A 14,885-nucleotide genomic window follows, 5' to 3' on the forward strand; every position below is an offset into this window, starting at 1 on the left:
GATTGAAAGTTTACCATTTTTAAACTGAAATCACTTTATCAAAATGTAAAAAGTTCCCATTTTGTGGAATTATACCATTCATTTTTACCAAGAAACTAAGAAAAAACAAATGTATGACAAGGCATTTCACACAACTTATGACCATTTCAAATAATATTTATTTGTACAAACTGCTAGAAAACGGAGAGAGCGATCACAGAGTTCTCCAGAGGTTCACCTGCTTGAATCTGAGGCACATGTGTTTAAGTGCGTAACCTTTGTCTTTATGGTTAATACAGAATCAGTCCTTCTTACAATACAATCCTTAAGAGCTACCGGCGTAAACTGTCAATGGATCAGCTAATGTTGCCATATGAAACAAACGATACCAGCGAGAAGAGATCCCAGTTGCTTAACTTCATAGATAAAATAAAGCATTATCTGGAGATTAGAATGCTTAGAATTAGGACAAAAAATTCTAGAATAATAGTTTTCAAAATCAAATGTGAATTTTAACCTACTGTAAAATCAGAATCTAACTGACCTGTTTTAAGTGCTATACTTAGCATGGAAAAATACCATATTTTTAACTTACATCCACATCTCAGGCATCATTTCAAATCAAGAACCTCCAGATAATGAATAGATAATGACATTTCAAGGCATTACGGCACGTTAGTATTTACAGAATCTATTTGTGTGCGTGTGCAATGTGTTACAGTCTGTGGAAGTATGAAGGTTACTGAGGATAAGCTTCGATCACCATAGCATGACCCTGCAACACACATACAAGAGAGCATTATAAGAATATTTCCACGTGAGCATATGTTTTGTTGGTTCTGTAGTGTCACACACCTGTCCTCCAGCGGCACACGCTGCCACCAGGCCATACTGACCACCCTCCTTCTGCAGTCTGTGGGCGACGGTGGTCACCAGTCTACAGCCAGTGGCCGCAAACGGATGTCCAAGAGACAGAGAACCTCCCCATGTGTTAAACTTCTCCATCGGAGGGGCACCAACCTGAGAAAAAAAGAGAAACAATGTGCAATGAACTTTCATTATTAAAGGAGACATATTATGCCCCTTTTTACAATATGTAATATAAGTCTCTGGTGTCCCCAGAATGTGTCTGTGAAGTTTCAGCTCAAAATACTCCACAGATCATTTATTATATGATTTTGAAAATGCCTATTTTGAGTGGAAGCAGAAACATGCTGTTTTTCAGGCCTGATATACGGTTTTCTGAGAGCACACATCTGAAGCACACGGACAGAAAGCGGCTGTCACAGCATGTGAGTACTAAACTAAGTTCTCATTCACACACAAGGTTATGTTAAAAGCACACGAGTTACAAAAACAGTCGGTTATGTCTGTGAAGGTAAACAAAAATAAAATCGCATGTATATTTTAGATCTGTGTGGTGGAAGCAATATACATTAAATAAATCAATAAATCCTCTGCTCTCTTGTCTCCTCTGAGGCTGGGACTCTAAACAGTGTTTTGTGCTCGTCTGTGCAGCCAATGACAGAACAGTTAGCATGTTTTGCTCAAACTTTCGCCATGGCATTAGAACTAGTACACGGAATCAAAATGACGGCGCCGTGGGTGAAAACTTACTGATTAAGGGGCGGTAATATTATAATGAGATCCTTTGCCACGTCACCAAGGGAGCGAAATCTGACGCGCTCGTTTTCTCAGACGCTTGCAGAAAAAGGCTTCCCAAAACAAAGTTACTGGGTTAATCTTTTTCACGTTTCCTTGGTTGTTAGATGCACCGGGGACCTGATTATAGCACTTAAAACTGGAAAAGTCAGATTTTCATGATATGTCACCTTTAATAATATCATCATCATTACTGTGGCTCATCTACAGAGAGAAACAAGATTTCCAACCAATTATTTCACAGCCTTACATCTTGAAAAAAATTCAAGGCCCTCATTTATCAACAGTGCGTACGCACAGATGTGTGCGTAAGAACAGTTTCACGCAAAGTGTGGGATCTACCAACTTGTACTTATAGGTAGGAATGTGTGTAAATATAAGGACAAAATATAGAACCTTTTCTACGCACTATTGATAAATAAGGCCTCTGGTCTTTTCAAAAAATGGTTTAAAATTGCCTAATTTTAAAAATACCAAAAAAATACTTTCCATCATGTATAGTTTTTTCCCCCACAAATTATTCAAACAAGATTTTTCTAATTACTGTATGTATCAGCTTTAACGCAATGCCAAGTTTTCAAAATTCTTAAATTAAATTTAAAATTCAATTGAACACTTTTCAATTTAAAAGTATTCAAAATGTATCATTTAACTTACAATCTGCATAGACGTAGAAAGATATGTTCAAATACTCAATTTAATGTCAAATAACCTTACATAAACAAGTTATAAATAAATAAGCTTTTTCACAAAACCTGTACTTTTCTGTTGCTTTTTGGATGTAGTAAAACACCCACAGATGTAGCAGAAAACATCAGGGTCATGTTTGCATATTCTTCTGTCACTGGCCATATTATATCAGGATTAGGCGAAAAATTATGTTTTCATAATCATTCATAAACTTGAAAATGGGCTGAGAATTAAAAAAAATTGTTGTAACCTGGTTCAGAGGAAGACAGCAATCATGTCTTAGTGGTAGTTTTTCTGCTGATCAAGGGATAATACAAGACTTCTTCTCCTTACAAATGGTTGTTGGAAGCAAAAATGCTACGAAATGCATCACATTTTGTGAGGAATTGTGACATGCTCGAGCAAAACAGGCACTATTTTTGGAATCAGATCCCCAAAACTAGTAAGAAAAAGTTATTTCATTTAGAAAATATGACACAGGGCTGTGTTTTTTTTTTCCAAGTCACCTTTAGCAACAATAAATCAACGCTTTAGAAATGGCGAGTTTGCATGACAAATGCAACTCATATTTTCTTCGTTAAAACCTAGTTTTTGTAATTATGCTTTGTTTAGTTGATGATTTCTTACCCAGTGGGACATCTAGTATATTTATTACCGCTCAAATCCCCTTGGAGTATCCTGAGGTTTAGTGTTTTGCTCAAGGGCAATATGGTGATAGTTCATGAATCAAGCCCTCCTGAATTTTTAACACACAACCTTCGGGTTGATCATTAAGCACTATTTCACACCCACCTTTGTTTTTCTGCCCATATATGTTTGGCCGAACCAGTCAGATTCCATTGCCTTCAGGTTTGCCATGATCTGACCCTGTAAAAAAATAAATAGGTAGACAAGTAAAGTATTTGCACACACAATCACTACTAAATGTAGTAAGTGTTCCGCATAGGATTTTTAACGCCATATCAGTGGAAAACTGGAAGGTGATGCTTACAGCAAAAGCTTCATGGAACTCAAACACATCGATGTCATTCAAGGTCAGACCGCTCTTCTCCAGGACCTTTGGAGTGGCATAGGTCGGCCTGAGAGAGAAAACAACCCAGACATGAGTGTGTGTCATGAGAGAGATAGAGCGAGAGAGAAAGAAAGAGAAAATGCATGTTTACACATTTAAATCTCACTTAATATTAGATATTGAATGATAGATATTGATGACAGATTATTTCGCCTGATAGTCGATTTGGACAACCAAATATAATTATAGTTTTGTTTCTGCCTTTAGACACCATAATAATCAGTCATAAAATCAGAACAGTAAAACATATTTCAACAACAATAATTAAAATAATATGCATGGCATTACGCAAAGTTGTTTTAAGATGTAACAGTTTACCTTAAAATTATTTAAAAAATATTTTACCTTGATGCGAAAAATGACTACCATTCAATAGTTTGGGGTCAGTAAGTCTTTTGAAAGAAATTAATATTTTATTTAGCAAGGATGGGCTTAAATTTAAAATTTCTATTTCAAATAAATGCCGTTTTGTGAACTTTCTACTCATCAAAGAATCCTGAAACAAATGATCTGTTTTAACATTGATGATAATAACAAGAAATGTTTCTCGAGCAGCAAATCAGCATATTAGAATGATTTCTGAAGGATCATGTGACACTGAAGACTGGAGTAATGATGCTGAAAGGAATCAATTACATTTTAAAATACAGTATATTACATTAGAAAACATCTATTTTACTTCATAATCATTTTTCACGATATTACTGTTTTATTGTATTTTGGGTTAAATTAATGCAGCCGTGGTGAGCATAAGAGGCTTCTTTCAAAAAAATTTTTTCAACTTTACCCCCTGTTTTGAATTCTTTGGATTAAGAATGACAACTAGGGAACAATGTATATCTTTTATATGAGATATACATGAAGAGAAGATGAGGCATATAAAAAGAGAACAGAAAATCTAAACCACAGAGTCTCATTTTTCTGCAGCCTATATGAATGAGTCACAAACTCACACGCCACAACACAACCAAACCACAGCAATAACAAAACCCACAGCACAAAACCTCACATGCCTGAGACAGAAAGACGAGAAGAAAAGAGGCAGGAACTCACCCGAGAAGCAGCTGGTCTTTTGGGTCTTGAGACACGTACACAAAATCTCTGAAGGTAAAAACACACAGACATAATATCAACATCAGCAGCATGAGCCGCTGTGTGCTGTAGAAATGATAATGGGACACTATAAACACCGATTATTACACGACACCTACAGCTTCAGCAAACTAAGCTTGATTAACTGGAAAATGGAAAGACTTAACTATAATTTATTAAACAATTACATTTACTGAAATGTAAATTGCATCTTTTTTAAATGTGAAAATACTTTATCCTTGACCAATATAATGTGCAGCAACAGTTTTGTGGTAAACACTGATGTTTTTAGTTTTCAGATAGTACTTCTGAGCCATTTTTGCAGCCTAAATTCTATACATACACTTGTTTCATGGGTAAATTTTGACAGATCAGCTAAATTGTTTAGGAAAACACAGATGATGTTGTCAGTGAGATGCTGCTGGTGGTAGTTTTTAATGTAAGGCATTATTTTTGTTTTGTACCTGAGATACGCTTTAGGCTTGTAACCCATAGCAAGAGCTTTCTCCTCTGACATGATCAAAACCGCAGACGCTCCGTCAGTCTGAGTGAACAAACACACACACACACACACACACACAGAGCAAAGCTCATGACAAATCTGACAGATATTCCTTAAATTAAAAGTCTGGTAAAACAAATTGAATAAGACAGAAACTCAAATAAACTGACCAGGAAGGAGGAGTTTGCGGCTGTCACTGTGCCGTGAGGCTTGATGAAGGCGGGTTTCAGTTTGGCCATCTGTTCCATGGTGGCAGGACGGATCCCGTTATCTTTAGACACAATATCCCTCCCTGTGACAATCACATCACCACATTTAAAGTTTAAACAACAATCTGAATTGCTAAAAAAAAAAAAAAAATCAAACTGTTACTCATTTGTAACATTTGCATGCAATATTGTTGCTTGGTTCATACAGACTTGGATGTGAAAGCACCCTCAGAAGTGTTAATAAAAGTCTTATTTCTGTTCAAATCACTTACTTACTGCACTTTCATAATTTGCCTGCAAGCTGAATTAATAAAAATAATCTAAAGTATGGAAGATTGTTTCCACCACGATGATAAAAAAACTAACAATGCAATTGTGACTTTCTCACAATTCTGACTTTTTCCCCCCTCGCAATTTTGAGTTTATATCTCACAATTATGCGGTTTTTCAGTCAGAAAAGTCAGAATTGCGAGATATAGGCCTAAACTTAGAATTGTGAGATATAAAGTTGCCATTCTGATAAAAGAGAACTCAAAAATGTTATTTATTAAAAACAGAATTATGCAATGTAAACTCAAAATTGTGAGAAGGAAATTCTGCCCATTTTTTCAGTCATAAAAGTCAGAATTGATAGATATAAACTCAGAAATGTGAGATGTAAAATCTCAATTCTGAGAAAAAAAGGTCACAATTTCAAAATATAAACTTAAGCTCAAAATTGCGAGCAAAAATGTAATTGTGAGATGCTAAGTCGCAATTATATATATATATAAACTCAGAATTCTGAAAAAAGGTCCCAATTCTGAGTTTATATTCTAGAATTCTGCCTTTTCCCCACAAATCTGACTTTTTTCAGTCATAAAAGTCAGAATTGATAGATATAAACTCAGAAATGTGAGATGTAAAATCTCAATTCTGAGAAAAAAAGGTCACAATTTCAAAATATAAACTTATAAGCTCAAAATTGCGAGCAAAAATGTAATTGTGAGATGCTAAATCGCAATTATATATATATATATAGTTTATATTCTAGAATTCTGCCTTTTCCCCACAAATCTGACTTTTTTCAGTCAGAAAAGTCAGAATTGCGAGATATAAACTTGATGAAAAAATAGATGAAAAGTTCCAATTGTAAGATGGGAACACACAATTGGATTTTTTTATCCTGTGGCAGGGAAAAAAAAAAACAGAATTCTGAGAATTGCGAGGAGAAAAAGTCCAAACCTCTTTCTGGCAGAGGCTGAAATGCTGTGGCAAGAGCTGCTGGGATTGTGTTAATTGTTCACCTGGCACTTTAAAGCTGATGACGTCACTGAGCAGCTCGCTGTCTTGAGCTTTCTTTGCGAGCTTGTGAGATCGCAGAGCAAATTCATCCTGCTCTAAACGCGACACACCGAATGCAGCCGCCAGACGGTCCGCGGAGTGTCCCATTGTCTCGGCTGTGGAGAACTCGGCCACAGCCGGCAGCTAAACACACACACACACACACACACACAGAGAGACATTTAAGAGCTTTTAAAGAAGGGAACCAACAATACCATATGGACTGTAGTTAGACAAACTAAAACACTGAAATATAGGTGTTCAAGTGATATATTACATTTTATTAAACAAATAGCTCTGGCTATAATGTCTGACCAGGCATGTGATTGACTTGTGACAGCATCAGTAAGTGTGGGTTGAGAATTACAAACAATCAGCGATGTTGTGCCATGTACTGAATGTCAATTTTACCCTCAAAATTGTTTTTGAATTTATAGCTGTCTTTATAGCTATTTATAGCGGTTTAAAATCTAGTTGTTTTCTGTATAATATCCAGCTATTTTGCTAATAACCTTTGTAAATAATAACAATAATATTTATATAATAAAATAAATAAAAATAATGATATTGATATAATAATATAATGCGTTTATATATATTAATATTTTTAGCAAGTGTTTTTGTTTAGTTAATTTATAGTTGTCTTTATAGGTATTAGGTGTTATAGATGTTTTCTGTGTTTTCCAGATATTTTTGCTAATTATCTGTGTAAAGAATAAATAATAACAATGGCATTTATATAATAATGAGAACAACAACAATAAACATTTTATTATTATTATTATTATTATTATATAAAAATAATGTAAAATGACTGTAATATTATTATTATTATTATTCAACAAATATTTATTAATAAATGTGTACAGATTTTTTTATTTTTTACAATTTAGAAATGCAAAATTTGCATGACAAAATGCTAAATTGCTCAAATGCTAAAAATGCATACCTCAGCAGTTACTAGGGTGTTCTCAATGTCTCTAAAATATTCCGTTTCTAGATATGACGTAATAATATGTCGTTTGGAGTAATATGTCACTTTTACATACATTTAATTGTTTTCTGTGATTTGGGCAATGTACCTAGAAAGTCAAACTGAGGTGCGCTGGGGGCAATAAGTGAGGTGTATTATGGGTAATGTAGTACCTCAGGTGAAAGGTGAGCGAGGCGGATGGAGCCCAGCAGAGAGAGCCGAGCCCCGAGGGTCTTTGCCTTGTTGAGTGACAGCATCGTCTTCCTCATCTTGCGGCTGTGTCGAATGGGAACATCGGACATAAACTCAACCCCACCGGCGACAACGGCATCACACTGACCGGCAGCGATCAAACCAACAGCTAGAAAACAAATTAACAATCAATAGTTCAGTCCATTAACTATCTTCTGTTCAGTGCCTTCTGCTGAAGAATGTTCAAGTATAATTCAATTACAATCTGTTAATGTGCACTAAGGGAAAGTGATTAGCTGTACAGAAGGCTGTTTGCATGTATGTATATATATATATATATATGTGATGTATTCAATAACCGCCATCATCATAAAATGTGTGTTCAGTACCTGTGGTCATTGCTTGATTGGAGGAAATACATGCCATAGTCACAGTGTGAGCGGGAGTCTTATCTGAGAATCCAGCACCAAGTGCTGCCTACAAAAAACATAAAAAAATTATTATTTCCAAATTAACATCATAAATAATTTTATAATCAAAAACCATGTAGCAAATGCAACGCTTCTAAGAAATGGTCCTTTCACTAATGATGGGACCAGAGTTATTATAGTTAACTGAAAAAAACAAAAAAAAAAACACTTCAGTTACATTAAATAAAATAAACCTTAACTGAAACGAAAAAAATATATAAAACATATCTTTTTTTAGTTAGTTAAGGCATCATTTCTTTTTTTCCGTCTAATTTTATGTACTAACATAACTAAAAGTAAAATTAAAATTAATAAAAACTAGACATATTTGAAGAAAAGATAAAAACTCAAATGCAAAATTTTAAATAAAAATAAAATGAAAACTGCAAAATATAAAAATAAGAACCAATTCAAAATATTTATAAAAACTATAAATGTTTTTTCACAAATATACAATTGCATAGGAAAAACTAAATTAAAAAATATATTTACAAAAACAGAAATGGATATCTATCTCATATAAAATAATGCACATGATTCATAGTTTGATTTCAATGCATGATTTAAATGTTTCAGTGTCAAGTCTGATGTGAACCAATGTGAATATATAAAGTACAGTACAATGCAAAATCATTTTCATGGCCACAAAAAGATAATTACGACAAAAATCACAGGAACAGTAAAGTCCCTTTTAAATATTCACATATTTAAACTTTTAATTACATTTTGAATTTATGCTGTGAATGACTCTGCCTTGTTTCGATGCATAGTATGTGCTGACAACATCCACACATTAAGAAAAAAATCCCTTGCATTAAATTGAACTGATAGACAGCTGTGGAAAAAGGTTAATTCAACATTAATTCTGCTGTACCTAATTTACAAACAAACACCGTCACTGCAGTAATGCTTTGCGGTCAGATGAAATCTCTATGCAGATGCCTGACTTCTCATTGGTCAGCATGTTTCTCAGCTGCAGCCAATCATTATACACAGATCACACAAACTAAAAATTGCTTCAACATCCAAATTCTATTTTAGAAATCATCACAGACTAGAGGACAGACTGACCTCTCTGGCCACATTACTGGTCTTCACTTCCTGAATAACAGTTCCATACACAATATAATCAACAGCATCTTTAGGGAGACCAGTTCTCTTCAGCAGACCTCTGATAAAAACACAGACAGACAGTTAGTCCTAAACATTACAGTGACGAGTGAATCTTTATGTGTGTATGTGATTGTGTGGTGACTTACTGTAATGCAGCTCTGGCCAGATCGTGGGGCATCAGATCAGCATATCTAATAACAAAGATAGAGAGAGCACAGACACAAAGAAAGATTTCTTCGCAAGGCAGCACTGCATTTATATTCCTAAAACTTTCTGGTTAGAGTTTGTCCTAAATCTGCAATTAATTCAAAACTTTCATTTGTAAATCATTTCAGAGTAATGCGTGCCATAGAGTTTGGGATTTTGTAACCTTAAATATGAAAATTTCCTTTTGTCTTAAATGTTTTGCTGTTTGGCATTTACTAACAGGTAAAAAAAAACTGAAGCAAACAGGTGTGATGCATTAACGTCTTTATGAAGTGAAAAGCTGTGCGTTTATAAGAAACAAACCCATTATTAAGGCATTTTAACTTCAAATCATCGCTTCTGGCTAAAATATCAAATAGGCCTATCAGCATAATCCATAATAACGCTTCCTCCAGTGAAAAAGTCCATCCACTGTTGTCACATCAAAATTCACCCACATATTTGTTTACAACTAGTTTGGACTGTTTTTACTTGTAAACGATGCTTGATCTCTGCATACTTCTCTCCTGATTCAGATAAGATGAATTTTCACTGAAAAAAAAGCAATATTATAGAAAGAGGACTCGTATTTTAGCCGTAAGCAACAATTTGAAGTTAATTAAAAAAAATGTCTTGATGGATTTGTTTCTTCCAAACATGCAGCTTTTCACTTTGCAAGGTTTAACTGATGGACTGGAGTGGTGTGGATTATTGTGATGTTTTTATCAGCTGTTTGGACTCTCATTCTGACGGCACCCATTCACTGCAGAGCATCCATCGGTGAGCAATGGATAATTTCTCCAAATCTGATGAAGAAACAAACTCATCTACATCTTGGATGGCCTGAGGGTGAGGGACATTTCCAGCAAATTTTAATTTCTGAGTGAACTATTCCTTTAAACTTCAGTTGTCATGTCCATAAACAAACATAAAAAAAAATCTTTACTTGCACCAAGTGAAGAGATGCAGTATTGACTTGTAGCACCTCTGTTGTCCTTCAGATCTGAAGATGAAGTGTTGCCACTAGTGTCTAGTTGTAAGTACAGACTTTACACACAAAGCAAGTTTTATTATTTATAGGGTATTATTAATGAAATCAATCTTTATAAGGGGGTAAACACTCTCTCTGTTGTGTTTCTCCTCAAGCTAATTTCAGTCAGGACGAGATTGGGCAGCCCATCATGGACGTGGTGCTGGAAGCTGGTGATCTGCTGATCTTTCAGCTTTTCACTTTGCAAGATTTAACTGATGGACTGGAGTGGTGTGGATTATTGTGATGTTTTTATCAGCTGTTTGGACTCTCATTCTGACGGCACCCATTCACTGCAGAGGATCCATTGGTGAGCAACTGATAGAGTGCTACATTTCTCCAAATCTGTCCCCATGAAGAAACAAACTCATCTACATCTTGGATGGCCTGAGGGTAAATTCTCAGCATATTTGCATTTTTGGGTGAACTATTCCTTTAATCTCCTTTCTGCGCCCTACAAACTATTGTGTTATTTAAACAATTGCTTTTGTTTCAATTCACAAAGTCTGATGTGAATTTCACATAAGCACTTGTCAGGCCACTTCTTCTCTGACTTCATGCTCATCTGAATCCCAAACACATTCTCACTTACGTTGTGCCAGACAGGAGGAAAGGTGTTCGGACGCCATCAACCAGAACGACGTTCTTCACTCCTGATTTGGCCAGAGTCTTCTTGCTCTTTGCTGTGTGATTACAAAACACAACAGAAAGGACAAGATCAACAAACATTATTTACAGTTGTATTGGGAAAATGGAATGTGCATTTTCCTTTTTTACTCCAAATCAACATCGAATGTATTTATTTATTTTATTTAGTATGAGGACCTTTGCAGAATATAGCAAAATGGGTAATAACTGGACTGATTACTGGTATGCATTACACCGGACACATTACCTTGAGCTTGCAGATAAACAGATGTGCTGAGAGAACGAGCAGCTAAACAGAAAGAGAATGCAGTTAGTAATACCGTTCTAATAAGTGATAATGACATTAAATGCTCCGTAATCTGCATAACGTGAAGTGTTCTTTAGCTCTGCTGAGACCCAGGACGTCTTACCAAACTGAGCAGCCTGCACGGATGTCAATGGGCTGCTCCTCAGTGACGTCAACAACATAGATGCCATCTTTGATTATCTGGAAGACTTGAACCAAAAGTATGAATGATTATTATTCAAAACCATCAATCATTTCTCTGTCTAACAAAGCAGGTGCACTCATAATCTGGATGACAATACAAAGGAATAAAGTAAAGGAATAATTGTTTTAGTTTCCATTCATAAGATATATAAAGATCAGCGAAAATAAAACTTGGCAGAAATTAGTTAAGCATAACAAAGGAATGTTTTATCGTCCCACTGAATGTACTGTTATCACACAGTGATGTAAGTGTTGTATAATAAAATATATTTATATTTGATTTATATATTTATATTTGATCTGGGGTGCATGAGTGGCCTTCAAAAGTGTTAAACATTAAGTAACAAAATATCAAAACATGTGATATGCACTCAAATGCTGCAGGATATTTTCTCTTCACTAGCTTCACACTTAAATCCCAATATATCTGAATCAGCAGTTTTGGTGATTTTTAGTGGATGTACGAAGGTGTCCTAGCATTGGAAGCACAGGTGTATATCATCATAATTAACAATCAACATGCTGCACTAACCACAAACAAACAGTCAAGCAACACTGATTGTCTTCATGTTTTAAATTATATCTACTGTTGTATCATTAAACCCCTATGTTACTTTGAAATAATTACACTTGCTTTGATATTTTGCATCAATGGAATGACATTAATACATTTTATAGGTGGTAAAGTTTTGAAATGCTCTTCAAGTTGTCCATTTTTGACATTAATATATTGAGTATGTGATAGTTATGATAATACAGTAACATAGGTATGTCTGACACTGATCTGGTGTGTGTGTGTGTGTGTGTGTGTGTGACCCTTCACCTACTTCTGTCAGTAGACAGGACAAGGACAAATATGCAAAGGCATTAAACATTTAAACAGCAACTTACAATCTTGACATCATTATGAAACAACACTGGTCATGATATAACCACACACGGCAGTAAAATCACAGTAATGAAACATAAAAACGACACTTTAACACACTTGAACGAGCAGACGGATTCATTCTTCCGCATGTCTAAAAACACTGTTTAAGATATTCATCAAGAATCATCACATAAACACAATGTGTGTTATAATATAAGCGCATAAATCACATTTTACCTGTTATTGCTGTGAATGTTGAGAGAGTGCGATGTTTGATGTCTCGCGTCTGTCTAATGACTACAGCAGTGCACGATCCGCAGGACCCCGCGTCCCTGGCAACCCGAATCACTGCCTGAGCGAAAAGAAACCCGCGGCGGATTCTTACTTTATATATTAAAAAGTGACTTTGTGTTAACATATATACACATACATACATGAATAAGTATACAAGTTTATTATATACACTAAGTGAGATAAGAAGATTTTTTTTTATAAAAGGCGCTACGTTGGCTGCCCTAATGGTGGCTGCACGGGCTCTCGCGCTTGTCAGTGAAATTTTGAGAAGGATGGCGAGCGCGAGATTGCTGTTGACGCGGAGCGGCTGCACAGCTTTAAAAACTATCACAGGTGACAAACGTATTTATAAACTTCATGTACTTGGTGTCCATATATATATATATATATATATATATATTATTGTACTTGTACTTGGATATATCCGCTTTTGAGTGAGATTAGGAGAGGTTGAATGAGGTGACCTGCAGGAATGAACTTTCACCTAGTTTTGACAGTTCAGGTCAGTGAGTCATAATGGTGTATACCATGTTTAGTTATAAAACATGATTAATAATATAAAATCACTAGTAATACAGGTCCAATGGCAACTATAGTATCCAAAATATTACAGTTTTTACAGCTGCTGTGACTGTAAAATCATAAAAAGTGATACTTTTTTCATTTATACAGTGTAAGATATTTCTACTTATTTGCTTTATTTTTGTTTTTGTTTACAGTTAAGTTTAATGTCAAGTTAGCAATAGCATAGTAAACCATACACAGATCTTTGTCTGCTGGGTCAAAACATGATACAAAAATAGAAATATCAGTGTGTAGCAACAGTAAAAGTTACTATGGTACTTAGCACGATTTACCAAGGTTTTAGAATTTAATTTTTATGTTCATTATTATATTATATTATGCATCATTCCATGAATCTTAAAGGGGTCATATGATGCGATTTCAAGTTTTCCTTTCTCTTTGGAGTGTTACAAGCTCTTGGTGCATAAAGAAGATCTGTAAAGCTGCAAAGACTAAAGTCTCAAATCCAAAGAGATATTCTTTATAAAAGTTAAGAGTCAGCCACGCCTACCTAAAACGGCTCGTTCTAACACGCCCCCACATGTCTACGTCACGATGTGGGAAGATTTGCATAACGCCGCCCAAACAGTGGCGTAACTTTGCTTTGAACAGTGGTGGGGACACCGCGCAACTCGTTTTGCTAGTTTTTTATTTAATAACCTAATTTACTTGGGGACTGGGTTTAGAGTTGGATAAACTTAATTTTTGCTTTTCAAAAATACATCAATGTACCAGGGGCGGCGCCAGAGAATTTTGAACGCAGGTGCTGAGGGGGTGCTAGATCATTGACAGGGGTTAGCGGGGCAATTCAGGGTTCAGGGCACCAGACTCATTCTTCCCACTGGTCGCTCTTTTGCGATTAACTTTCTCAGTTGGTTGCACAAGCACGTTTTTTTTTTTTTTTTGCACTACAACATGCTATTAATCAATGGATGCTGATGAACTTTTATCGTAGTTTATAGTTATATGGAAACGAAAATAGTTAACAATCAACCCGTTCTTTTTCATCAGTAGTATTATTTGTGATTTGAATTTTTGTGAACGAAAGTTCCTCTTTTGCCGTGTTATAAGCCGGGCTTAGGATGCTTTCACTTTCGATTTCACGATCTTGTCAGGTTTTACAATAAAATATAATTATCTGTTTTGCTTACATCTATACACCTTTCACCTTTTAAGACAAAAAAAAAAGATGGATTCATTATTTTTCATTAAAATGAACAGCAACAATAAAACAAAGATAAGCAATGAAAACAAAACAAAAAGAAAAGTAAAACTAAACTTGCTGCCGGTGACAGTGCTTGCAGCTTGCATCCCCCCACAAGAATACCAACATGTTCACCTTCTCTGGTTTAAGAAGCGGTCTTTTAATTGACTTTGGCTTGAAAACGTCTCAGGTTACTTGTGTAACCATGGTTCCCTGAGTAGGGAACGAGACACTGTGTCCTCTAGGGGGCGCTATGGGGAACGCCTCGTCGTGACCCGTGTCTGAAGCATACATTGAAAAAACACCAACTCGTTGGCCGGC

General features: G+C 35.4%; 2 protein-coding genes across 4 annotated transcripts in view; one reads left to right on the forward strand and one right to left on the reverse strand.

The window, feature by feature from the left end:
* Positions 1-138: 138 nt before the first annotated feature.
* On the reverse strand, positions 139-12,840 carry LOC107690999 (trifunctional enzyme subunit beta, mitochondrial-like). 3 transcript variants are annotated; one of them, XM_016489447.1, is made up of 17 exons: positions 12,740-12,840; positions 11,552-11,628; positions 11,389-11,430; positions 11,086-11,176; positions 9,956-10,015; positions 9,424-9,468; positions 9,236-9,335; positions 8,084-8,171; positions 7,676-7,863; positions 6,493-6,673; positions 5,168-5,289; positions 4,960-5,039; positions 4,457-4,504; positions 3,323-3,410; positions 3,124-3,198; positions 835-999; positions 139-754 (listed from the first exon to the last, which is right to left on the reverse strand). In XM_016489447.1, the coding sequence occupies exons 2-17, from the start codon at positions 11,616-11,618 to the stop codon at positions 719-721; spliced, it is 1,476 nt and encodes a 491-aa protein (XP_016344933.1). In that variant the 5' UTR covers positions 11,619-11,628; positions 12,740-12,840; the 3' UTR covers positions 139-718. The 3 variants fall into 3 exon arrangements, with proteins under 3 accessions (XP_016344933.1, XP_016344932.1, XP_016344934.1); XM_016489446.1 differs by having other exon boundaries at positions 11,552-11,636; XM_016489448.1 differs by lacking the exon at positions 9,956-10,015 and having other exon boundaries at positions 11,552-11,636; positions 12,740-12,839.
* Positions 12,841-13,029: 189 nt separating this feature from the next.
* LOC107691000 (trifunctional enzyme subunit alpha, mitochondrial-like) overlaps positions 13,030-14,885 on the forward strand; it is a 13,746-nt gene continuing 11,890 nt past the window's right edge. The window contains exon 1 of the mRNA XM_016489449.1: positions 13,030-13,129. Within this exon, the coding sequence (XP_016344935.1) occupies positions 13,069-13,129 (61 nt within the window). The 5' untranslated portion in view covers positions 13,030-13,068. The remainder of the gene's footprint in view (positions 13,130-14,885) is intronic.

Source organism: Sinocyclocheilus anshuiensis, unplaced genomic scaffold (genome assembly GCF_001515605.1).
Source record: "Sinocyclocheilus anshuiensis isolate Anshui unplaced genomic scaffold, SAMN03320099.WGS_v1.1 scaffold2275, whole genome shotgun sequence".
NCBI lineage: Eukaryota > Metazoa > Chordata > Actinopteri > Cypriniformes > Cyprinidae > Sinocyclocheilus > Sinocyclocheilus anshuiensis.